At 35.7% G+C, this 25,715-nt stretch overlaps 2 protein-coding genes across 4 annotated transcripts in view; both read left to right on the top strand.

Moving 5' to 3' along the window:
* LOC18426395 (phosphoinositide binding protein) overlaps positions 1-12,057 on the top strand; it is a 51,854-nt gene extending 39,797 nt beyond the window's left edge. Inside the window, exon 4 of the mRNA XM_088858343.1 lies at positions 11,598-12,057. The gene's annotated coding sequence lies outside the window, so the exon portion shown is untranslated. The remainder of the gene's footprint in view (positions 1-11,597) is intronic.
* A 4,332-nt stretch (positions 12,058-16,389) lies between these two features.
* Positions 16,390-25,634, top strand: LOC18426402 (PLAC8 family protein). 3 transcript variants are annotated; one of them, XM_011622181.3, is made up of 5 exons: positions 16,390-16,921; positions 18,439-18,502; positions 20,925-21,089; positions 23,053-23,118; positions 25,082-25,634. In XM_011622181.3, the coding sequence occupies exons 1-5, from the start codon at positions 16,626-16,628 to the stop codon at positions 25,304-25,306; spliced, it is 816 nt and encodes a 271-aa protein (XP_011620483.1). In that variant the 5' UTR covers positions 16,390-16,625; the 3' UTR covers positions 25,307-25,634. The 3 variants fall into 3 exon arrangements, with proteins under 3 accessions (XP_011620483.1, XP_088714472.1, XP_088714473.1); XM_088858346.1 differs by lacking the exon at positions 23,053-23,118; XM_088858347.1 differs by lacking the exons at positions 23,053-23,118; positions 25,082-25,634 and adding an exon at positions 21,363-21,610.
* The last annotated feature ends 81 nt before the right edge of the window (positions 25,635-25,715 follow it).

A 25,715-nucleotide genomic window follows, 5' to 3' on the forward strand; every position in this document is an offset into this window, starting at 1 on the left:
TCAACAAAGGTAGATAGTTTATTTTAAAAAATTATTAAATGACGAACACAATGAAAACACGGTGGTAGAATGAACCATTGGCATAAATGACGGTGGAGGCCATGGATACATTTGTAAGATTAGGATATCAGAAATGAAAAGTGCTTTGAAGAAGATGAAGATAAAAAAAACATTATGACCAAATAGTATCTCAACAGAGGTTTCGAAGTACTTAGTGAAAGATAGACATTAATTGGTTGACCAAGTTGTTTAACAAGGTGTTAAAAACAAATAAAATACTAGACAAATGAAAGAAAGGTATGGTGGTACCTATTTATATGAACAAATGAGACATACAAAATTACATGAACCATTTAGGGATCAAATTTATGAGCCATATTATGAAGCTATGAAAAATAATAATTGAGCAACGGCTAAGGCATGAAACAATTGTATCAGAAACCATTCGATTTAATGCCAAGGAAGTCAACAATTGAAGTTATTTTTCTATTTAGGCAACTGATTAAGAAGTTTAAGGAGAAGGAAAAGCACCTCTATATGGTTTTTATTGATATAAAACAAGCTTATGATAAAGTACCTCAAGATTCAATTTGTTGGGTGCTCGAAAATAAAGGAGTCTCTCGATACCATATTGATTTGTGAGAGATATGTACAAAGGAGCTATAACCAGTGTGCAAATACCTGGTGGAGAGATAAATGAGTTTTATGGGGTGGAATGTTGGGTGGTCAAGAAATGACATATACATAGGATGAGTGTAGTTGAGATGAAGACATTGAGATGGTAAGTGGGAAGACAATAAGGGTTAGAATTCGAAACAAATACATTCGGGACGACTTAGGTATGGTTCCAATTGGTGGTAAGATAAGATAAAATAAACTTAAGTGGGCTAGTCATGTGCAGCTAAACCCAATATCGAACCTATTAGGAGGTGCAAGTTGGTTCAAGTGGAAGGCTAAAAAGGACAAGTGTAGGCCAGAAAAGACAGTTAGAAGTAGGGAAAAAAGCCCTGGCGATTTATGGCCTCTCTAAGGGTATAACCCTTGATAGAGCAAGGTGGTGGACTAAAATTTGTATAGTTGACCCCAAATAGTTGGGAAAAGGCTCCAATAATCATGATGGTGATGAGGAGTAGAACGAAATATAATGATGATTATGAGGAAATATAAAAAATGCTCTCCAAAATTGTGTAGAGTCTTCTAGAAGATTCTTACGCCCCTAAAAGTTTGTTTTAGTTGTCTATTCAATATTTGATATCCTAGTATGTACCTCACTTGTTCCCCAAATTTAAAGCAAATTTAACCTAATAATTCCTAATATTTTCAAACTTTATCCTAATTTGTTTTAGATAATCAAAAGATATTTTTGACGGTTCACATTTTGCCTCAACCAGAGTTATGGTTGGAAAGTTGTACCTTAAAATATCTGCATGTGTAAGACCTGTAGGTCAGACTGCTTGCGGCCAACAATTCCCCTTGCAGGTACATATTGACCACATGTAGCCTAATGTTGCCCTCATGCGAGTATAGTCATATGTAGTGCTGGCAACGGACCAGGCCTGGTCTGCCAGCCTTGGACTAGCCTAGCCCTACGCTCGACTTTAGTCAGGGCCGGCCCTGACTAAGTTAAAGAAGCTTTAGCCTAAGCCCTATCAATGCCAAGGCAGGGTCGAGACAAATTAAAAAGAAAAAAAAGAGTTGGGCCAAGCTGAATCGGAGCCGGCTTTAGCCCAGGACCGACCCGTTCCTACCCTTAGCCTTTGTTTGCAAGGCCTTAGCCCGACCCTCAAGCTACATATTTTGGCCCAGGACGTAGTTTTTTAAGGTCGGCTGGGCCATTTGGACCATTTCCACCTTTTGCCAAATGTGGCTAAATCATAGTTTGCATGTGGCCTACTTATAACTGGGTGCGGTCTCATTGAATAAGGACCACATGAGACAATAAGATATGAGTTTTCATTCTCAAATCTCAGCTATTCATTCAAAATCTCATGTCTTAGACCTCTTCATATAAATACCCCCTCTTTGTGCTCATTCCAAATAGTTCTAACCGGTTCTAAATAGTGGAATTCAAGAATTCATGCGGGGAGAGAGAGAGAGAGAGAGAGAGAGAGAGAGAGCTCTAGAATTTTTAGGTCTTGTATCACAAAATACTATCTATTTGCTATATAATTTTGGGACCAAATACGCATGATCATATAACCTTCGATTCAATCTGAGTTTAGGCCTAGAAACCCTAGTTTTCAACCTGTAGATGCCTCCCCAGTTTTGGCAAAGGGAATACCTAGGAATCCATAATGTTAGACCACTCTAAACCATACTAGCACGGTAATCTCCAGCATATGATAACTATAGTCCATACAGCCTAAGAAATACCCAAAGTAATCCCATAAGTGTTGGGCGTCTCATCCCATGAGGGAGGGACACCAATGGAATTGTTCATTTGTTAGAGGGGCAGTTTGGGAAAGTGGAAGAGGGTGACCTGTTGACCAAGTTACGATAGCACAAAAATAGGATCTCACGTATGTTTTGGTATGGGAAAATATTCTCTTATCTCTTTCTATAAAGGGAGATAGAGATGACCCTCTTTTTAGGAGGATATGGATATAATTCTAAATTCATAGTTATCCTTTGGATCATACACATAAAAGGAAATACGTGAGAGGTTATTGTTGCTCTTAGTTGGTTTAACATTAGGCCAATAATTGGGCAGACTCTTATTGGTGTATCAGAGATACGTGAAGCCTTCTTTTGCAGAGAGGGAGAAGAAAAATAGAGAGAAAGTTATCCTTCTCTTAGAGAGAAGAAGAAGAGAGAGAGTTACTATTTTCTTAGATAGAAGAAGATGAAAGGGAGCCAATGATCATCTTCTCAAGTCTTTTCTTTGTTGAGAGAGAAAAGATAGAAAAGAGAAAAAAAAGAGAGAGAAAGATAGAACATTTTATTTTAGAGAGAGAAAGCTTCCCGATAGCAAAGAAATATCTGAGATCAAAGAGGAAAATCTTAGAGAGAGAAGTCTCTAGATGAAATTGGTGATCGCAATAACACATGTTTTCTCGAAAGACTATTGTGTACCATGTGAAGTTTAATAGTGGATTTGCCTCTTTTTCCCGTGGATGTCACCTTAAAAGGTGAACCACGTGAATCTGGTGTCCGTAAGATATACTCTTTATTTTATTACATTTTTCCCACTTATACACACACAGATTTTAGCTTATATTTTGTTTTCCATATTTTCTGGTTCCGTTGTGCACATCTACATTGTACGAGAGGGTTCTAACTGGGTGAGCTCAACAAGTAGTATCAGATCGCATTTCCCTCGTCGCTTGGTCCTCCCTATTACCGTTTTAGGGTATAGTGAACCGAGCAGTTGTAGGACGAGTAAAGAAGAAAACAAATCTTGCTTCTTTAATCCTAGTCACTACTCTTGGCTTTTGTCCCAACTTGACTTCGATTAATTGGGCATACGTGATTTCCTTTAGGATTCAAACCCTCATGCGGTAGCTCTGTCGAATGTCGAAATTTTGTGAAAATTTCTGCAAAGGATTTACGGACGGTGGAGACTGCAACTCACTAGCGATAGTTGACTATAATTCACGAGCGATTGTGGTTATTGTAACTCATGAGCGATAGTTGACTATAACTCACGAGCGATAGTTGGCTACAACTCACGGGCGATAGTTGATTGCAACTCATGGGTGATAGCTAGCCGTAACGCGTGGGCGATAGCTAACCGTAATGCACGAGCGATAGCTAACCGTAATGCACAGGCGATAGCAAACCATAATGCACGACCGATAGCTAATTGTAACGAGGGGATAGACAGTGTATGTGTCTAGATGGATTCCAGTACCGAGAGAAGAATGATATCACTCATTGGGAATAACTTGATCATCTAGATGCCAAAGATGGAAGATCTACTATACTATCGGGACTTGTACCCACCCATTGAAGGGGTAGAACATAAGTGACAGATGATGAGTTGAAGAGACTGGACTGAAAGGCTCTCGAAACTATCCGACCATGGTTGGAAGAAAATGTGTTCCACCATGTGTTGACAAACTCACAAGCCCATGTCACAAATCGAGGAAGGTCCATGAATGGGGACCAAAACCAATCGAATATGAAAAAGATGATCAAATGTTTTCATTGTGGTAAAGAATGACACATCAAGAAAGATTGTCGAGTATGAGGTCAATGCCATGATGATGGCAAGCAAATCACTACAGTGACCATTGATGATGGTGTGGACGGAAACTGTGGTGAACGGTGTATTAATATTGCATCATGCAACTCGAATTGACTTGGGGATCATCAGAGTCGTTTGGTAGCGCATCATACCTCGTAACCTTCATTGATGATACTTCATGAATGGTATGGTGAAATTGAAAGATCAAGTGTTTGAGATCTTTCAGGATTTCCATGCAAGGTGGAAAGGGAGACATGCAAGCTACTAAAGTATATCAGAGTTATGAGCATGTGATCCATCTCCAAGTTGTATTGGGGTGAAGCAGTCCTCACAACATGTTATTTAATATCGATCATGTTGTATTCCTATTGATGGTCAAATCCTAGAGAGAAGTTAGACCGAAAAGGATATCTCTTATTCACACTTGATGGTGTTCGAGACATTGGTGCACGTGTCAAGGAACAAAGATCCAAGTTGAATAAGAAAGCACTCATATGCATCTTCTAAGGGTACTTAGATGAAAAGTTCAGCTATAGTCTGTGGGATCCTAAGTTCAGGAAGGTGATCAGGGGTATGGGTGTGGTCTTTTAAGAAGACTTTACTATTGAAGATGTGATGAAGACAATAAATCCACGAATCTTTAATGGTTCAGAACCAAGCATAGTTTATCCACCATGGTAAATGAAGACAAAGTAGAAGTGAAACAAGAGGATGGGTCCAAACAGTTCTTGGTGATGAGGAACAGGGAAACAACATGTTCAAAAAGGGTCACCCACAATTAAACTGAGAAGGTCTTTTAGGAGACATAAACCCTCTATCAGTTACCCCGCAAGGGGTGAAAATCTACCAGGAAGTCAGGTCGACAAACATAAAGGGATGTGGGTTAAAGCTATCTAACATGAGATAGATCTATTCATAAGAATCACGCCTGTGACCTAGTAAAGTTGTCGAAAGGCAAGAAGGCATGGGTTGAGTGCCAAAAGATCCCTTTAACCAAGAGGAAAAAGGAAGATACACAAAAGTTCCCTATGGGTCGGCTATAGGAAGTGCACGCAACAAAAGCGTGATGAGCTCAATTAGAGACTGTCAGTGAGTGCCCACTATGCAAAAAAAATATTGACAGACATAGCATTAGTCATTGTCTTGATCAACAATGAATCGCCACTATGCAAAGAAGGCATTGACCAATGAATCATTAGTCATCACCTTGACCAACAGTGAATCACCAATTTATAAAGAAGATAGTATTGACCAATGGACAGTCACCACTTTGACCAATAATGAATCACTTTAACCGTCAGTGACTCTATGGACTGATAGTGACTCCGTGAACAAATTCGGGTATTGTTAATCTTGGAAAAGAGTATTAAACAACAACCAATTTGATATTCAATTATCTCAAAGGATCATTCAAAGTGTGTTTGTACTTTAGGTGAGGAAACCTGTGTTACATAGGTACACAGATGAAGATATTGGTGGAGGACTAGACTCCAATAAGTCAATATCAGAATACTTGATTACTTTTGCAGGAAGAGTTGTTATATGGCAGTCCAAGTTGCAGAAGGGTGAGAATTTGTTGCAATTAGGGAAAATCTATACTGATAGCAAAATGCCAGATATGATGACGAAGACTTTGGCCAAATATAAACAAGAGTTATGGAGAAGCATGGTTGGCATATGTGCCATTTGAGCACTTGGTTGATTTGCAAAGGGAGACCTCCCTCCTAGGATTGGAGGGGGAGATTGTTGGGCATCCTATCCCATGAAGAAGGGACAACAATAAAATTGTACTTTTGTTAGAGGGGCAGTTTGAGAAACTAAAAAAGAGTGACTTGTTGACTAAGTTACCATACCACAAAAATATGATCTCACATGTATTTTGACATGGGAAAATATTCTCTTATCTCTTTCCAGAAAGGGAGATAGAGATGCACCTCCTCTTAGGAGGTTATAGATATACTTCTAAATTAGTAGTTTATTTTTTGGACCATACACATAAAATGAAATACATGAGAGGCTATTGTTGCTCTTGGTTGGTTTAACCAAAAGCCCCCTCTTTTGAGTCATTTTGGGAGTACACCTCTCTTAGGCCAATATGTAAGCGGACTCTTCTTGGTGTATTAGAGATACATGAATCATTCTTTTGTAGATAAGAAGAATGACAAGAGAGAGAAAGTTATCATTCTCTTGGAGAGAAGAAGAAGAGAGAGAGTTATCTTTATTTGAAGAGAGAAGAAGAGGAGAGAGTTATTATTCTTCTTAGAGGGAAGAAGATGAAAGAGAGCCCGTGATTATCTTCTCAAGTCTTTTCTTTGTTGAGAGAGAAAAGATGGAGAATGGAAGAAAAAAGAGAGAAAGATGGAACTTTTTCTTTTAGAAAGAAAAAACCTCTAGAAAGAAAAGAATAATTTGATATCAGAGAGGGAAATCCTAGAGAGAGAAGTCTCTAGATGAAATCGGTAATTCCAAGAAAGCATGTTTTCTTGGAATATTATTGTAACTTATGAAGTTTAATAGTGGATTCGTCTATTTCTCCTGTGGACGTAGCTTGAAAAGATGAACCACGTAAATCCGGTGCCAGTTAGGTTTATTTTTTATTTGCTTTTTTGCATGTTTTTCCACTCATATACACATATTGGTTTTGGCTTATATTTCTTGGTTCCACTGCGCACATCTACATTCATGTGAGATGGCTCTAATTGGGTGAGCCCAACAATAAAAACCCAATTTAAAAAGATAATATACTAGAATAGCTATACTACAAGGTCTTAAGCTCTTGAGAGAGAGGTGTGATGATATTTGTTCGGTGGCAAAAGAGGACTCTGTAAATGTTCTAAACTTGTGTAATAAAATTGACAGACCTCTATGGAATTAGAGGGCATTGTGGATGGAAGTTATGGATTTATGCCTGTCCAATAGATAGCTTTGACCATGTTTATAGGGAGGCTAATAGTACGTTGGACAATTTAGCAAAATCTGGGATTGGTTTTTTGCAGCTATCAGGTTTTAATTATTTACCTAGGTAATCCATTGTAATTCTTCGTTTGATAAATAAATTTAGAGAAAATATCTCTATAGAACTCGTTTTCAACTTTCATTTCTCCATCGACCTAAAGTTGTAAAACCTATTACTACATAGAAGTTCACTCTATAATATCTCCTAACTCCCCGAACATATTTTATTCATTTTTTATTTATTTTTTTGACCCAAAAAATTTAAAAAAGACATTATTTTTTAAACCCCTCTCTCCTCACATGATTCCTTTCTCTCTCCCCCGATCAACCTCCCAAACCCCTCTCTCTCTCTCTCTCTATCTCCCTCACGAACTTGCTGGGAAACTACACTAGCCCGGTCACTTGCTGGCCGGAAAACTACAAGAGGCCATGATGGGCTCCAAAAAATGCCACCGGTTTCGATCTCTGGAGCCATTGTCTTGACCAACTTAGTGAGAGAAAGAACTGCCTCTAATTCGTTCCAAAACCTGTCTCCAATTATATATGCAACTTCTCTAGCAAGAGGATCCTGTGAGCAAAGAAGCTTAAAGCAGTCATCCATTACAGCAAGTTGTAGAGCTCGAGCAGCGGCTATGATGTCCTCTAAAGTGGGGCAAATCAGAGGTCCTGCAATTGCAACTTCTCAAACCCAGCTCTCAATTGAGCTCTCGAGTTAAAAAAATTTGTGATTTTTAAGCAATTCTCAGCTACTTTTCGAAACAAAGGTAGTTGTTTACTTAAATCCTTGATCAAGTTATTGAACCCTTGTAATTGGTAAGAAAGGTTCACCATCCAATGGTTTTCAGACTCCAAATTCCTCAAAGCCTTGGCTTTGAACCTATCGGCGACGACACCAACACATCTATGAGCAACTCCATTGCAAATTGCATTTACATTGTCCCAAAGTGTTTCCTCCGTAAAATTTGAAGGAACAGAGCCAATAGTGAAAGCTGCCTTTCTAAAAAGACTGGTTCCATTAGGGAGGTTAACTGGTGAACGGGTTTCTCTTTCTAGAGTGGTGAGAAGAGGTAGCAATTGGGGCAGAGAGAGAAGATGGTGAGATGGGTCGAATGGTAGGGAAGCTAGAGAGAGGTTTTGGGAGATTTGTTGTGAAATTGGGGCAAGTTTCTCACTTTAGGTGCTCGGAAGCTGTTCTCGAAGGGTTGGAAGCAGAGAAGAGGGAGTTGCAGAGAGAGCATCGAAGCTTTACAGCTTTGGATGCACCAGTGTTTTGGTTTTGAACCAAGATGGGCTCGAGATGAACTCAATACCAAGCTCCCTTGCCTTTAATGGCCTTTGAGCGCACAGTCGTCAAGCCTTCGTAGCGCTTGAGCACTCATTTCACAGAGAGAGACATACTCTTCGAAACCAATAGTACTTGTCATAAGAGAGAAAGCTCATTTCTCACTCCTACATGGCACTCTCTCTCACATCAGAGGACACAGCTCTAGCCCCAAGGTCACCAGGCGCATTGTTCAAAGTGAGGAAAGAGAGAGAGAGTTAGAAAAGAGAGTATTTCTTAATTTGTTTGGGTTAAAAGTTGGAATAAAAATAAATAAAATTATTTGGGTGTTAGAAGATAGGTTTTAAAATTTTGAGTTTAAAAAGAAATGAAAGTTGAAAATGGAATCATAAAAATATTTCCCCATAAATTTATGTGCTCCTCTAAAGAGAGAGAGAGAGAGGGGAAGAGATTTCGTAAAATAACATCCACTCCTATAAGAAAGAGGACGATTTGCGTTGAAAATTGGAGGACGATCTTGCTTTCGCAAATTAACATGATAATACCTGTGTTTAGGGTTAGGTGACTAAGGATGATACTTCTCTCTAGCGTGTTGGAGTGCTTGTCTTTCTCTCTCTAAAAAGCCACATGTTTTCTTGTTTCATGGGATTAGCCTCCGACCACCACTTTTTTAAATTTAAATTAATGTCATTTACTCTTCCGTGCCGCCATCGTCCACGTAAATGCAGCTGCCCCTAAATAATTTAATTTAACATAGTCACCCATGTTTAGAAAACAAGTCCATTTTGGTGGACCTAAATTCTCTCTCAATGCAATAACTGTTCTTTAATCTCACATTGGCTCTCTGACCATGTGAACGGACGACCTTTCGCCAAATCACTTACATGGAAATGACTAATGTGCCCCTGAAAAAATTAACAGAAAAGTATATACATTGAGATCCTTCTTGTTTTTTTTAAAAAATAAAATACAATGAGACTTTTTATCTTTAGTGCAAAGCAGTGTTTTAAAAAACGCCGAGTCGAATCGGACTCGTCCGGTTCCACTCGGAAATCGTGAAAAGGGGATCGGATCGCCTAAAAAATCGGAAATCGTCCGGTTCTAGAGAGAACCGAACGATTCTGTACAGTGAATCGCCGATTCACTGTACGGAATCGGCGAGTCCGAACAGTGAATCGGCGAGTCCGTACGGATTTTTTTTTTTTTTTTTTTTTTTTTTTTTTTTTTTTTTTTTTTTTTTGTAATCCATGATAGATTTTTTTGTAATACTTGATCGATTTTTTTGTAATCCATGATCGAATTGTTTTTGTTTTTTTGTAATCCATAATCGAATTTTTTGGTTTTTTGTAATCCGTAATAGAATTTTTTGTAATCCATGATCGAAATGTTTGTTTTCTTTTCTTGTAATCCATGATCGATTTTTTTGTTTTTTGTTTTTTTTTTTGTAACCCATGATAGAATTTTTTGTAATCCATGATCAAATGTTTTGTAATACATGATCGAAATGTTTGTTTTTTTTTTGTAATCCATGATCGAAATGTTTGTTTTTTTTTTTGTAATCCATGATTGAATTTTTTGTTTTTTGCTTTTTTTGTAACCCATGATAGAGTTTTTTGTGATCCATGATTGAATTTTTTGTAATCCATGATCGAACTGTTTTTTTTCTTTTTTTGTAATCCACGATTGAATTTTTTGTTTTTTTTTTATTTTTGCTTTTTTTGTAACCCATGATAGTTTTTTTTTGTAATCCATGATCGAATTTTATGTAATCCATGATCGAATTTTATGTAATCCATGATTGAATTTTTTGAAAATTTGTGATTTTTTTTTTTTAATCCATGATCGAATTTTTTTTGTAATCCATGATAGAATTTTTTGAAAATTTGTGATTTTTTTTTTAATCTATGATCGATTTTTTTGAAAATTTGTTTTTTTTTTTTTTTAATCCATATTATTCAAAAAGAAAATGAGAGAGATGATGATTCTGAGGCCACCCTATCCCAGCCATATTATTGACATATCGAGTCCCAACAACAACAGTGTAGGGATGAGCACGAAATACTGTAAATTAAATGTTGAATGGCGGTTCATGCAGGGAAAGAACATATCAATATTCGCATATTCATTCAAAAACATGAAAATTCTTAATGGAGTACCCTCATTTTTTATTGAATTCCTAAAAAACAATATTTATAATGAATTTTAATATTTTTTTCGAATTTTTTTTAAGCTTTATTCTGACCGATTCACCCGATTCCCGATCCGGATCGCCGATTCGCCGATCCGAATCGGTTTTTTGGAAGCCCGATCCGGGTCACCGATCCGTTTTTTAAACCATTGGTGCAAAGTGATCATTGATCTTAACCCTTGGATGTGAAATTAGATTAGATGACTGCATTTATTCCATTGACCAAGCTCAAACTTGAAAATAAATTTTCAAAGTTTGCGACACACCCAACCTATCAAATGTCACACCATATATATCAGATTAAAAGGAATAGAAATAAAAACAAGCCGCTCCAAGGATTGAACTCCTAATTTAGCTAACGCATAAGGCAAATCATTTGCTCCCCTATAAACATGTTGGAGCACCATTGTATGAGATTGACAAATATCCAAGGCGTCCATCCAAACACTCCTTAGATTTTATGGTGCTGAATCCAAAATCCATCTTAAAAACATATAGTGATGGGAGGACACATGTACATGTGTGTTGACCCCCACGCACCAAACATTTTACCCTAAAAGAGGGATAAAGTTTATATAAGGTTCCAACTTTAAAATGTATAATAACATAAGCACATAAAAAATTCATGGGAAAAGGTTGTTTTAATGTTGAAAAATCTTTTAACTGATCATCTTAATATGATGATGGATGAATATAAAAAAAAAAAAAAAAAAACTTTCAGTCTCATAAATAGTACATATTACAATACATTATCTAGACTTTCCATTTTCAAGACTTTCGTATGTTTAGAGATCTACTTGATTTTGATTATTTTTAGAGTTTAAAATTTTATAATTAGATATAAAATTAGTTTTTCATATAATCCTAATATTTTTTTACCCTAAAAATACTTAGAGGTCCGTTTTAATTGGATTGTTTAAAGTTAGCAACATTATAAAAACCGCACCCTATTTTAAGTGATCTAACCATTTCTTCTTTTATTTTAGTGCATATTAAACAGGTGGGATTGAGATGGACACTAGCAAGCCTGGACAAGATAATGATCCGAGATATGCCACGTGGCTACCAATGGATGGTGACGCCAAGATGGACCCACAAGCACATGGGATTCCAGTTCACACCTCTTTATGCTGCTTCACCCACTCACTCATAAACAAACCGAAATACGAGAAAGATCAAATTTTTTCCAAAAATAGAGGGCAAACAAATCCAAAATTCCCATACAACCCTTGGTAGGATAAATTTGGCCGATTTGCCCCTATCCAACTACATCATCCAACTTAAATTTTCTCTACCAAATTAGGAATATAATCATACGGTTTACCGATGGAGTGCTTTATTTAGGTTATTGGTTGGTTTTGGCAACCCATCTGGCCGCGATGACCATTTGTTTTGAGGTGATCTTAAGCTGAATATAAAATGTATCTACAAAATAATTGAAGAGAACTTCAAGCAACATACCGATGGGGTATATCCATCCACAGTTTTTTTTTATTACTATATCGGGTCAAGCGATTCTAAAACCGTCTTATACAATGGAAAAGTAAAAAACATATATTTCGTTAATCACAAATGAACTCACCGCAATATTCTTCCTTTGTATATCAAAGGATCTTCTATAATCTCTCACTATTGTTCTCTGTCAAACCTTGTCTGCATGTAGTGCATGACTTTTTTGCTGGTTCGCTTGTGATCTATTCATAGCCATCTGATGCTTCTGTTTAATAGTTGCAATCCTGTCGAGTAGTTGGGGTAGATTGTGTGTGAGTGTTCGGCTTGTCTAACGATTGAAGTTACACATGACTTCAAACGATCATCACATCCTTGAGTGGGCTTTGGAGTGTTCATCCCTTCTTGAAGGTGGGCTACATTATGCCTTGCGCAGCATGATGTTCTAGAAAATGCAATGCTTTCGTCGGAGTGACTTGAAGAAAAGGGCTTATATTCCTGATTTGTTCCTCGGGCAAGTATAAAAGTTCATCCAGAACGTGTTCACAATTCTCCGGATGCCATGATGAAAATGATGATAGAGGCTATTTTTGTTAATTAATTCTCAAGATGAGTAAAAAGGGGTTTTGTATTCTCTATGCACCAGAGGTACAAGAATTGACATCTTCAGTAAACATAATAACTTGATTTGGGTGTCCACAGGAGCATAATGGAAGGAGTGGATCCACCTGAGAGTCTCATAAAGGATGTAAAGTAATCGGAGAGTCTCGTAAAGAGCGAATCAAGGTCAATGACACAGACTAGGGGTCATTTATAGACATTAACTCTGGCTTTCTTCATAAAAATGCTAAAGTATTAAACTTGGTTTTTGTTGTGTGCAATAATTAATCTGAATCTAATCTTTACCTTGCTTGACCTAAGTAAGAAATGGATTCTCTCAATAGTGTATTAGACAAAGTTTAGGTCATGTTAAAATTATACCTAAAAAACTCCCGGCCCTAAAAAAAGCAGGGCTGGCCCACAAATGTGACAGGAAGGCTAGGCTAGGGGCCCAATTTTGCCCGGCATGACCCTCTTTTTTCTTCGTTTTTTTCCTTCATTTGTTTTTAGCCCCGCTATGCTCGGGACAAGTACTGGCCTAGGCCTGGGCTGCGGCCACTCTATCTTTTGGTAGAACAAGTATGATAATAGCATAACCACTTAAAACCGACATCTTTTTTCTTTATTTTTTTATGTAGTTCAGTAGAGACGACATGCCCCTACCAGTTTTTTAATTTAGTTAGTGGTTTTGAAGTTGCCAATGAAAATGAAAGCCACAATCTCCAATTAAGGTATGAGGTGTGCTATCACCACGACCTCAAACCCTTTCCTAATATTAACCACATAATGTATCAAGCATAGAAATGATTAACAAACCAATCCTATTTATGTACTATTTACTATTGTATGGCTTTGGATCGGCACATGAATGGCAAAAACCTATAATTTTTTTTTTTTTCCCCAAGTAATTCTATAATTTTCTTTACGCTGATGAAAAGAAATCTATTGATTTGGTTTACACTATAGATGAAAAGCCTTTGGACAAAGAAGTACAAATCGAGCAAGAAATAGTTCTCGAAATGATGTTGGAATGCTTACTATTTACTGATGCGTGGAAACACCGTACGCTTCAAAGGAAGAAAAATCAAATAAGAAATATTTGTATACATTGAGATTACTTGCCTTTGATACAAGAACCTCACCATTACTTCTAACCATTCCGATGTGAAATTTGATAGTATGGGAGTGTCACAAAGTTCGACATAATTTATTTTCAGGTTTGAACCTGATCAATAGAATATATGCAACCATTTAATTCCATATCTAATTGGTCAAGATTAATTGTGACTATCTTATACCAAAGATAAATGGTCTCATTATATACTTTCTCATAAAATAAACAACACAACCTGTCCATCTCGCTTCATCAAAGGCTATGCCATTTATTTTTTATATAAGGAGGTCACAATCATTATTGTCCATTAGATTTCAAAGCTGGTGGTTGTAAGAATATCATTGGATTGACTCAAACTTCAAAAACCAAAGAAACAAATCTGGAACTTTGTAATGTATTCCAAGCCATCAAAATTAAGAGCTTCGAGTAATTGTGAAATAAATTTAAAAGTTAATCTTTAACGAAGAAAGTTTATATAAGGGAAAAGTTTATATAGAGTTGAGCTTACCTCAAAACTTTTACTACCAGCAAAAGTTGTTTTGATATCCAAATATCTTCAAATTGATCATCTCGACATCAAGATGTATGGATATGAGAAAAAAATAGATTATAAGTTTTGGGAATAGTGTATTTTGTAATGCATTTTGGACCGTCAACTTTCAAGATTTTCAAGTTTTTATAGATATGTTGATCTACACTATTTTTTAAGCTTTAAACTTTATAAATAGATATGAAAATATATTTTAAGGCTATCACAAAGATTTTCAATGGTGAAACCACATTTATCGACATTGTTTGAAGATAGGCTCTATTTGATTGTTTAGATCCTAGGCTCTATATAAACTGCACCCTTTATATCATGTGTGGTTCGCACCTTAAAGGAGGCTATTGTGATGTTGGAAAACTATCAAATCTTGACAATGAGATGTGTGGATATGGGAATTTTTTTTTTCAAGTCAAAGTAGTATATTTTACAACATATTATCTTGACTGTCCATTTTAAAAAATTTTGTAAGTTGATAAATCTAGTTGATATGAACCATTTTTTAGATTTTAAAGTTTTATAATTAAAGATGAAATTAGATTCTTGTGCTATCCTAAAATATTCCGATACAAAATTGACAAAATTAGGAGGTGCGTCTTATTTTGATTGTTTAATGTTATATCCTTATGAAAACCACAACCTTTCTCTAATTGTGGTACAAAGATGCACAATCTCTTTTTATCAAAAGATTCCAAGCTTGCAAGGTCCATTTTGAGCTAAAAGATTACCTGCACAAGTGGAGTATACAATCTATTATTCCCAAATTTTGGGGATGCAATCTCTACGACCCCATGTAATGATCTCAGCAAAAAAAAGTTTACGAAATAAACTATTTATATACTGGAACAAACTAATGCCTCAAGATTGAATATAGAACTTCTGATTTTTTGAAGGGATGGATCTAAGTATCAAAAAAATCAAAATCATCTGGTAATCCTAATATGATTCTCAAAATTTTAGACTAAAAAATTCCTCTTAAATAGGTTTTTGAGCGAGGGAGTAGATGCACAATATGCTCATAATACATGTGCTCCTATTTTAAAACAAGAGTATCTTTAGGAGCTAAAATTTGGAATGTATTTCTTGTGCCTAGTAACAAACTTCAAAATGAAATTATAAATTCGCTCTATGGGCCTCAAAAAAAAATAGAGCACGCATGCTATGCTCATACGGGAGCACACTGTGGATCTACTACCTTGCTCAAAACACTAATTTATGAAGTTTTTTTGTCTAAATTTTGGGAACCACATGATAATTACAAGATAATTATTTTCCAAAGAAAAAAAAATTGAATTTTGAGTTTCATGACACTTCGATCTAGCCTTTCAAAAATTAGACGGTCTCTATTCAATATTGAGGCATTATTTTTTCTAGTAATAGAGAGCCTATTTCAATTTTTCGATCTTTTTTTTTTATTGAGATTAGTTTATAGGTTGTAGAGATTACATACACAAAAGTTTAGTTCTAAAAAGTAACCTTAGAATATGTTTTGCTTAAGAGTGTAGATGGATAGTACACACCCGTTGGGGGTAGCAAATCCTTTTGGCAAAAAATAACCTCTCAAAGCAGCCAAATCTAAGTTAAAAAAAAAACTCAAAAATTTAGTTACAATTTTTTTAGGCTGCCAAATCCGTCTTAAAAAAACTCAAAATCTAAGTTTATTTTTGAAAAAAATCATTGATTATTAAATGGATCTCAATTTTTTTTCAAATTTAGATGAGATCCAATCAAACAACTCTAAATCAATTTTGTAATGTATGAACTCCATAAATAGTATGTGTACAAAAAAATTAAGTTTCAAAAGTTAGAATGGCCACCCACAAACAAGAAAATGATATGCCAGGTTTACAAAAAAAAAAAAAGAATATATACATTCTTGTCATTTGAAGAAAAGCTAAGGGTTACTTACGTTTTCAATGTGCGGCAGTTTCGGATTTCCTTTCCAAATTGAAACAATAACTCCTCTCTCTCTCTCTCTCTATCTCTCTCTATTTTTATATGTAATCTTCTCTCTCTCAAATACACAACGGATAACAAAAATCCATTCTTAAAAAATCCTAATTCTTCGTTCCTCGCGCCTAAAGATTAAACAGAGAAAAACACAGAGGTGAGAATCACATAGAAAAGAAGAAAATAAAAGCAGAGAGAAGAGAAGAGGATTACTGTGTTCTGAAATAAGATTGGTTTTTCACCTTTCGTTAGAATCACAAGCGTTCTCTTTATTTGCAGAGAGTTTTGGGAGGCCTCTTTCTTTGTGGGTTATTTTTTCTTTTACTTTTTTTTATTAGTTGTAGTTTTATTGAGGCAATGGAGACCATAAATGAGCACTGGGAAAAAGAAGCGAGCTTTAATGGCGGAAAAGAAGAAGTGAAGGAAAAAGAAAGAGAGGAGGAGGAAGAGGATGATAAGTTTTTGGAAGGAATGGCCGTTTTGGATTTCGATATGCTTTGTGCTACAGTGGCTTTGCAGAGCCAGGGTTTGTACTCGGAGAAAGGGAGGGATTTGAAGGGAGCGGGAGGAGGAGGAGTAGGGTTGCAGCGAATGTGGGAGGGACAGGTCTTTGACTGCTTTGAGGATCGTCGGATCGCCATTGAAACTGGGTGGTCAGTTCCTTTTCTTTCTTTTGTTCTTTATTCGTGATTTTAATTTTTTATTCCGATTTTTTTTTCCCTTTTGATTTGGGTTCTTTTCGTTCTGGTTTTATCTGATGGTTTTGTATATGGTTTGGGATTTTGGGTTAACATATCTTTGTGGATATGAGAAAAGGTGTTGTTATGGTCTCTCTCTCTCTCTCTCTAAAACTTCTTGTTACATTATATGCCTCTTTTGCATAGGATGATTCTACTGTTTCTTTTCTTCTTTTTTTGACCTAGAAATGCGTGTGTATTAATCTATTTCTGTTCAAAAATTTGGTTTCTGTATTTTGTATCTAATTTTTGGAGATTTTTTATTGGGGAGGGTGTTTAATGGTCAAGGTTGCTATCTTGTCCTCTTAATGTTTTTGTGTTTTATTTTTATTTTTATTTCATGATTGAGGGATATGGTGGGTTCAATCTTTTTGGTCTTCTTCTATGTGGTTCAAAGGTACTGCAATGCCCGTATTCTTGTTTCCATTTTTTTTTCTCTTTTGGTTTCCTTTGGATGGAGAAGAGTTATGTGAATTTCAGATCAAATTAATGGCCTTCTCTTTTCCTCTTATTGTCGGAGTGATTGTTTGGGTGATGGATATTATGTATTCAAAATCAAAATGAGTTTTCTTTCTTTAGTGCTTCTGTTAGGATCAAAATGAGAATAATTTACAGCCAAAAAAAAAAGAATAGATTATGTTGGTAGATTTGTGTACTTAGTTTTATAAATTGAGTAAACTTACCATTCAAGATTGAGTAGTCTAATTACCAATATACCCATAGAATGAGTGTAGCTGAGATAATGATGTTGAGATGGATGAGTGGTAAGAAGGGATAGAATTCGCAATGAATACGTTTGGGAGAACTTAGGTGTGGCTCCAATAAGCGACAAGATAAAAAATAGACTTTGGAAGGCCGGTCATATGCCACCCAGACTCAATACAACACCTATTAGGAGGTGTGAGTTAGTTCAAGTGGAAGGCTTAAAAAGGAGCAAGGGGTAGGCCCAAAAGGATATGGTTGGAAGCATGGAAAAAAATATGGGGAGTTATGGCCTCATTGAGGGTATGGCCCGACCCTTGATAGAGCATAATAACGGACACATCCTTGTTGATTTTTATGGCCCGACCCTTGACTGTCACATCCTTTTTTTTTTTTGATGATATTATTTTTTGCCTTATATTTTTTTGAGAAGATTTTGTTGATTTTTTTGCCTTATATTTCCTGTGTGCGAAATGCTATGTTGTTTGATAGTGTTCTTATTCTTTTTCTGGGTTAAAATATAATGTCTTCTTAATATCACTAAAAAATATATGGCATTCATAGTGAGAGGCACTGGAGCGGTTATAAGATGCTTTTTTTTGTTCCTTCATGTTTTCAGTATACTTGAACTCTTAAGAAGAGCTTTGCTAATTTGCAGTAGTTCAACCAGGAAGTCAATTTAAAATCTATTGATTGAAAGTACTTGGCTTGATGGATATTGTTGTATGCAGTTGTCCATGCTCTACATTTGGGAAGAATATGGCGAGAGCTGGTTTCGGATCATGTTTTCTACAGGTAATGCGATCAAGTCCTAAGTTCAATCCCTATTGTTCATTTTTCCCTTTATTGGGTGTTGTACTAAATTGTTCCTTTCTTTTATATTTTAGTCATCTATTTATTTTGGGACATGTAGTCTTTTAAGTTATCGAAAAGGGGTGACTTGACATCTTTTTTACCCTTATTACGCAGTTTGATGACAATGGTTCTTATGTCTCTTGTAATTGAAAACAATAACAAACTTAGCTTTCTGTTCAAGCCAGCGGTTTAAAATCGGCGAGTCGCAATGGACTCGCCCGAGTCGGCACGGGAATCGGTGATCTTGTGCTGATTTTTGTGTTGAGAATCGCCCAGTTCTAGAGTAGAATCACCGGTTTTGAGCAGTGAACCGCCCTCATGACATCATAAACCGGCAGTTCTCGCCAGTATGACGAAACTAGATCTGTTGTGGCTGACGTCACCATGCTCTGCATGTGTGAATACATCTCGCGTGCGTCGCGTGTGTGCAAAAATCTTATGTGCATCGCATGTGGTTCCCATCCCAACATATCGTTTAAAAGAGCTAATGGCTCAATTGTTTATATACCCAAGGTTTGTCCCACCTTTCTTCGATGTGGGACAATTCTCGATGCCCAACGTTAAGATGTTAAGTCAATATATTGATTTATTATAATGTAATATGCTAAATGTGGTGCAGCGGGGATTTCAATACGGTAGGTCTCAGGTTTGAACCTCCATGGCGTTACCTTTTTTCTTTTTGTCAAATGTCATAAAAAATAGTTTTTTTTTTATCAAATAATGTCACAAAAAAAATGTGTTTTATTTTTGTCTTAAATAATATCATAAAAAATAATATCCAGGAAGAAAATAATGTCATAAAAAAAAATAAAGTGGAAGAAAATAATGTCATAAAAAAAAGAAAAAAAAATGTTCTATTTTTATCTTCTCAAAAAAATATAAGGCAAAAAATAATATCATCAAAAAAAAAAAAGGAACAAAAATAATAAATGAAGAAAATAATGTCATAAAAAAAAAATAAAGAGAAAGAAAATAATGTCATAAAAAATGTAAAAAAAAAACGTTTTATTTTTATCTTCCAAAAAAAATAAAAGGAAAATAATAATTTCATCAAAAAAATAAAAGGAAAATAATAAAATCATCAAAAAAATAAAAGGAAAAAATTGAAATAAGAGATAATACAACAAGCATTTTTTGTCAAAAAATAATTTATGTTCTAAAAAAAATAAAAGGAAGAAAATAATGTCATCAAAAAAATAAAAGGAAAAAATAAAATAAAAGATAATACAATAATTCGAGATTTTAGTGGTCAGTTTTTCATCAATTTAATCCATTCTTTATTGTTGTCCATGTATGATTATATATTTTATCAATGATGATTCTATGATTTTTCTTTTATGTAAACATAAGTTCAAACAGGAAAAGAACATCTAAATATTCATAAATTGATAAAAAAATATGAAATGATAATGTAGTACCCTTATTTCTTATTGGATTCCAAAAAAGCAACATTTATAATGAATTTTAATAATTTTTTCGGATTTTTTTTAAGGCTTAATCCGACCGATTCGGCCGATTCCCGATCCGGATTGCCAATTCATGGTTCCGGGTGGGTTTTTGAGGTGCCCGATCCGGGTCACCGATATGTTTTTTAAGCCACTGGTTCAAGCAAATAATCCTACGCTGAGTGTACGATCATACTGTGTACAAGCATACTATCATGGTTTCTTAATGTGGCTCCTGTCTTCATGGATGAACTAGTTTGCATGTGTGATTTTGGAGTTTGCAAGCTTCATAGGTGGATAATAGCAATTTTAAGTCAGATTGACGTGGAACTCTCCTTTCTTTCTCAATTGTAACGGGCAAACCATGGATTTAGTTTTCTTTATTTAATCTTGAACAACTTCCATTTAATGCGTATTTATCTTGGGGTTTCATTCTAACTGCTTCATGGTGAGCTTTGAATGATGATAATGGTCATAGCTTCAGATATGAGGTTTCTTAGAGCATTGAGGAGAACTTCAATTGCTTAGTGGTTTGAAAGAGTACCGCACTAGACTTGAATTTTCCTTGAAACTATGGTTCATTTAATGAGATGCATGATATTTCATGAAAATTTCTTAGGTTTTTTATGAGTGGTTAAATTACTAGTTTGTGCAGATCTGGTGAGACTTTTTCTTAGAAGGTTTATGGAATTCAAAATTTCAGTGGCCTAATGATTTTCCATGTTACCTGTAGTTAGTTCAATTTTGTCACTGATGCCTACTCATGGTAGAGCTTATTCTGGATATTTATGATGGGGAGATCTCTGCAAAATACGATAATTTTATTTGAGTTACTATTGAGAGTGATACTATACTAGTTTTTCATTGCTACAATGTTGTTTCCACTTAGTCAAGTAGTTATTCTTTTCCTTGTTCAGGGAGGCATTCATCTTTTGATTGTGATGATTGCTCTGGTCTGCTTCATTGCCTATGCTGTAACAAGTCAGATATGTTTTCTATACGTGGCTGGTGCTTTCACCATTTCTGTAGGGTTATACTTGGGATATTTCCGAATACAGATCAGAAAGCGTTTCAACATTAGTGTAAGTTCATCAATCCTTTGAGCTTCTCATTACTTGAATATGTTCCTTGTTCTTTTAGCATTTCTGATGTGAACATGTTTTCTATTGAATGTTTCATTTCATTAGAGAGCAACGAATCGAATGTGAAATGTGAAAAGTGAAATTATTTCTATTCAATACTGAATGATAAACCATGCTAGTAAATAAATATTATTATTCATCTCTAAAACTTTAATCGAGGTATATATTGTCAGTTGTTAGTGATATCCCTTGTTTTTTTCCCTTTTTTCGTAGGCTAAGTGGGTTTGGAAACATGCTTAGAATGATACCGCAGACATAACCCCCCTTCAGCGAGGTGCCATGGCATCACAGAACTGGCAATTTTATGATGCCTGGATATTTTCATAACCTGGACCAATCAAATGGAGTCCGTATCCCATGCTGCTATCTGCAATGGGGGCTCTCAGAGGAGGACATCTGCCTTTCCTTTCTCCGCCGCTGCAGAGGGTTCGATTGACTAAGAGAACGAGATGAATGCCAAGGTCTAGGGACTAAGATCTTGATGCATCTCCATCTTAATATTTCATTAAAATGTAAAATCGCCAACTCATGTCTACCCTTGTCGACAGCCATATCATTGGCATCATAGCCTGCAGTTTCTGTGGATGCCGTTGCATGGATGTGTCATTTGATGCAAGAATCATACTTCTGATGCGTCTGGATTGTTATGAAATGGAAGTTATTATCTCTTTAAACTATCCCATTATTATGAAAATCTTAGACTTTGGAATTTTATTAGTGGGAGTTTTGAGTTTAAGTACATTAGAAATATTCAACAGATCTCAATTGGGGATTGCATTCTCACAATGCATTGAAGGATGGGTATCGGAACTGGAATTTGAGACCCATAACTCTCGATGGTTTCTTTTCCACAATACGAAAAAAGTGAAGTAATTAAAGTTAAATGATCTCCATATGGTCATCTTGTCAACGAATTTCATTCTTTGTCAGCCTACAGTGCTTCCCTATGCAAACCACAGATATTTCACATTTAGAGCAGGTTTTATATTCACCAGAAAATTAAAGCAAACAAATTTGAACTTTGCAACCACAGTTGCAAGAGTTAGCTTGCTTCTAGGTTTCAAAACCTAACATAGGTAAAGAACATTGTTGAAACTTGTAACATTTTCTCTTCTGGATTGCTTGTTTAGCCTTTTCCCAATCATTGTAAGATTGTCATAGAAGATCTAAAAGAAGATAGATGTTTTGACAATTTTGAACAGTTTTTAAGGTAGTTTGCACTTTATCAGACATTAGTTTAAGTTAAGAATGTTATGTTGAGGGAAGCAGAGGAATTCTTGTCTTCTGTTTTTATTCTGAACAGCTGCTTTTATGCGCATGTGAATTAGTTTGCAGTCTGAATGTTTTTCTCATGTCCTATGTTGCATCTGTGGCAGTGATGCATGGACTAGTAGTGGTCATGAATTTCCTGTTGAAAACATGGTGTAATTGATTCCAAAGCTGTTTTCGGCAGCTTTGATAAGATTTGGCATGATGAGTTCAGTAGTTAAGCTACATGGGCTTTTTTAAATTATAAAGCTATACCCTCAAATTATTATTAATATTATTATTTTTCTCATTTAAATGTTGATATTGAGATTCGTGCGACACGAAATAAAATTTGGCCATCTTATGTATGCATTTAGTTTTTAAGTTCATCATCATCATCATTATCATCATCCAAGCCTTATCCCAACTACCTGGGGTGGCCTACACAAATCTTGTTTTGCCATTACGCTCTATCAAGGCCCATACTCTTAGTCAGACTATAATCACCGATCCTTTTTTTTATTTTTTATTTTAGTTCTTCATTTTTTTGAAAAAGGTTGTTTTCTTTGTTTTCATATTGGTCATATTTTATTTTCTTGTGATGTTTTTCTTGAATTTGTTTCCCATGTTGTTTACATGAATTATATGTTTGCAGGGTACTGATGGTGCCATGGAGGATTGTGTGAACCATCTTCTTTGTCATTGCTGCACATTATGCCAGGTTAACTAGCTGGACCCCTTTTTAAAATATTAAAATCCAACTTAACATTTTATATTGCTTGATTGATCTCTTGTATAAAGATGGAAAGTGGGGTCGCACAATGAAACCAAAACAAGGCTCTGAGGAGCTTTACCCAGTTCTACCAAAGGGAAAAAATAGTTAAGATGAATTTGAAAGATGAGCCTTAGGGCGGTCGCACCATTGACCCCATTTACTAGCCTGCCATAAAATGGGAGAAATTAGTCATCCAAACAAGGTGCATATCGACACCGGTGTTGGTAGTTTGTATGTATCCATTACTATATATCCAAGTGTTTAGTACGTGGGGTGAAAAACCCAGTACTTCCTCAACATGTTCGTACAAGTGTGTAAGATAACATAAATATATGATACAATATCATATATATTTTATATATGGGTGTGGACTGTGTAAGGTTGCAACCTTAAATAATCAAATTAAGGCCCACCTATAAATTTTATTTTAAGATGTAATTTTGGTGTACAAAATTCTTAGGATAGCTAGAGAATCTATTTTAATTTCTAATTATAAAATTTTAAACTCCAAAAATGTTTCAAATTAAGTAGTTCTATAAATATGAAAATCACGAAAATGGATGGTCTAGATAATATGTTGCAAGATGCACTATTTTTTGGATTAAAAATTTCTTCTTTTTTTATTTATTAATATTCATACATCTCAATGTTGATATGATCAATTAGAGGGTTTTCCAACACCAAAATAGCTTTTTCTGATGGATTTTTTATGTGCACCTTGATTCTACTTTTTTAAGTGTGTGTGTGTTTGTTTATTTAGTATCCTATTACAGTCCTATGAAGCTGTGATAGTGCTACACACTGGTACATCATAGCTAAATGGTATAAGGTTCAAATCCTATTGGGAATAGTTTTTGATATTATAGAAGCTCTTATCCCGCATGGCCTACAAGATTTGAGTCCTTGAAAACCCCCATATGGTGTACAAGAGATAAACCCTTGAAAACCTCCTTGTGGCTTAAAAGCTTGAATTCCTTGAATATTGGGCCTGAAAAAAAAACAAAACAATGAGTAGCGATCAAATCTTAGATAGAATGGCAATCAACATGCCATTCTACCTGGTAAACTGTCAATACTTTTATGATATAAGATAATAAGTTATTATATAATAGACATTAGAGGAAAGCATCGACACCATATTAAAATCTAATGACATCTTTGATATGTATGGGCAAGGGTCCAAAAACTTGTCAGACTGTGGACATGGTCAAAGTGTCTACACACGGCACCAAAGAAAATCTCAAGTGTCAAGTTAATACTGGTTTGTAGGGTACTGATGGTGCCATGGAGGATTGTGTGAACCATTTTGTTGTCCTTGCTGCACATTATGTTAGATTAATTAACTGAACACTCTTTCTAAAATATTAAAAATCTAATTAAAACTTTTTTATTGCTTGCTTTATGCATCTGCTCCAAGAAAATTGGTGATCTCGAGTCAAAATAGCAAGTGGGGTTGCACCATGAAACCCAAACAAAGCTCCATGAAACTTTACACAGTTCTACCAAAGGGAAAAATGGTTTAAGATGGGTATTAAAGAAAAGCCTGAGTAGGGTTGCACCATTGACGTCATGTACTAGCAGGCCAAAAAATGGCTCTCTCTCTCTCTCTCTATATATATATATATATATCCATCCCTCACTTTTTCTCACACGCACGCACACACACATAGAGACATGGATACACACTCCTAGGCAGATAGAGAGAAGTCAATTTTCTCGCAATCCATTCCCTATTTTCTCTCTGAGAGGTTTATTATATTTTTTCCTGCCTCAGAGATTACCCATCACAAAATTATCTTTTGTTGCTAGGTTCCCTACTAGTATGGCTTTTTCTGTCACATAGGCTCCCCACTGGATGGAGTTAGAAACGGTTAATGTGTACTTATTGTTTATGGCTTTGGATTTGCAGGAGTCTCGGACATTAGAGATGAACAATGTTCGAGATGGTGTATGGCATGGCCGCAGCGACACCATATGCATTGGAGGGAGTCAAAGAGAAGGTAGTAACAAACCTTTTTTTGAGCTGCAAAACCCCAAAGAATGCAGCATGGAAAGACCTGGCAACAAAACTGACGAAAATCACTCTTGGAACGAAGGTTCCAACCACTCAGAGCCCTTAATGGCTGCCCAATAGTAGAGGAGTCTAGGTTTTCCATGTAGCCCAAAGAAGAGTAGGGTTGCTTTCCCCCCTTCAAATATTTGAAACCTCAAGGGGGTGTTGGCATGCCCATCACTGTCTATATTTTTATATGAGTACTTGGAAGGTCCTTTTTTTCTTTTCTTTGTAACATTAATATGTGTCAATTTTTTCAGCTTTTAGTGAAATGAATCTGGGCTTCTTTTGAGCTTTGGATAATGTAGTGATCTTCTGTAAAATTCTGAGGGAATTTATAGTATACATGGTAGCATTTGCTGTGCCATACACAGGCAGGGCATTAACCGCCCATGTTACTGTTCATCTCCACCATCTGTCTTGAAACTGTATGGTCGATGCTCTGTTCATGTATCTTAAGACATACATGTCTATAGTATACTTTTGCATA

Source organism: Amborella trichopoda, chromosome 2, assembly GCF_054954075.1.
Source record: "Amborella trichopoda isolate Santa Cruz 75 chromosome 2, AtrichopodaSantaCruz75HAP2 v2.0, whole genome shotgun sequence".
NCBI classification, from domain to species: Eukaryota; Viridiplantae; Streptophyta; class Magnoliopsida; order Amborellales; family Amborellaceae; genus Amborella; species Amborella trichopoda.

Excerpts from the sequence above, each read along its gene's own strand:
- LOC18426402 (XM_011622181.3), top strand. The coding sequence starts at position 16,626 with ATGGAGACCATAAATGAGCACTGGGAAAAAGAAGCGAGCTTTAATGGC. Across the intron at positions 18,503-20,924 it reads TCGGATCATGTTTTCTACAG|GGAGGCATTCATCTTTTGAT; the intron begins GTAATGCGATCA and ends TTCCTTGTTCAG. Across the intron at positions 23,119-25,081 it reads ATTGCTGCACATTATGCCAG|GAGTCTCGGACATTAGAGAT; the intron begins GTTAACTAGCTG and ends TTGGATTTGCAG.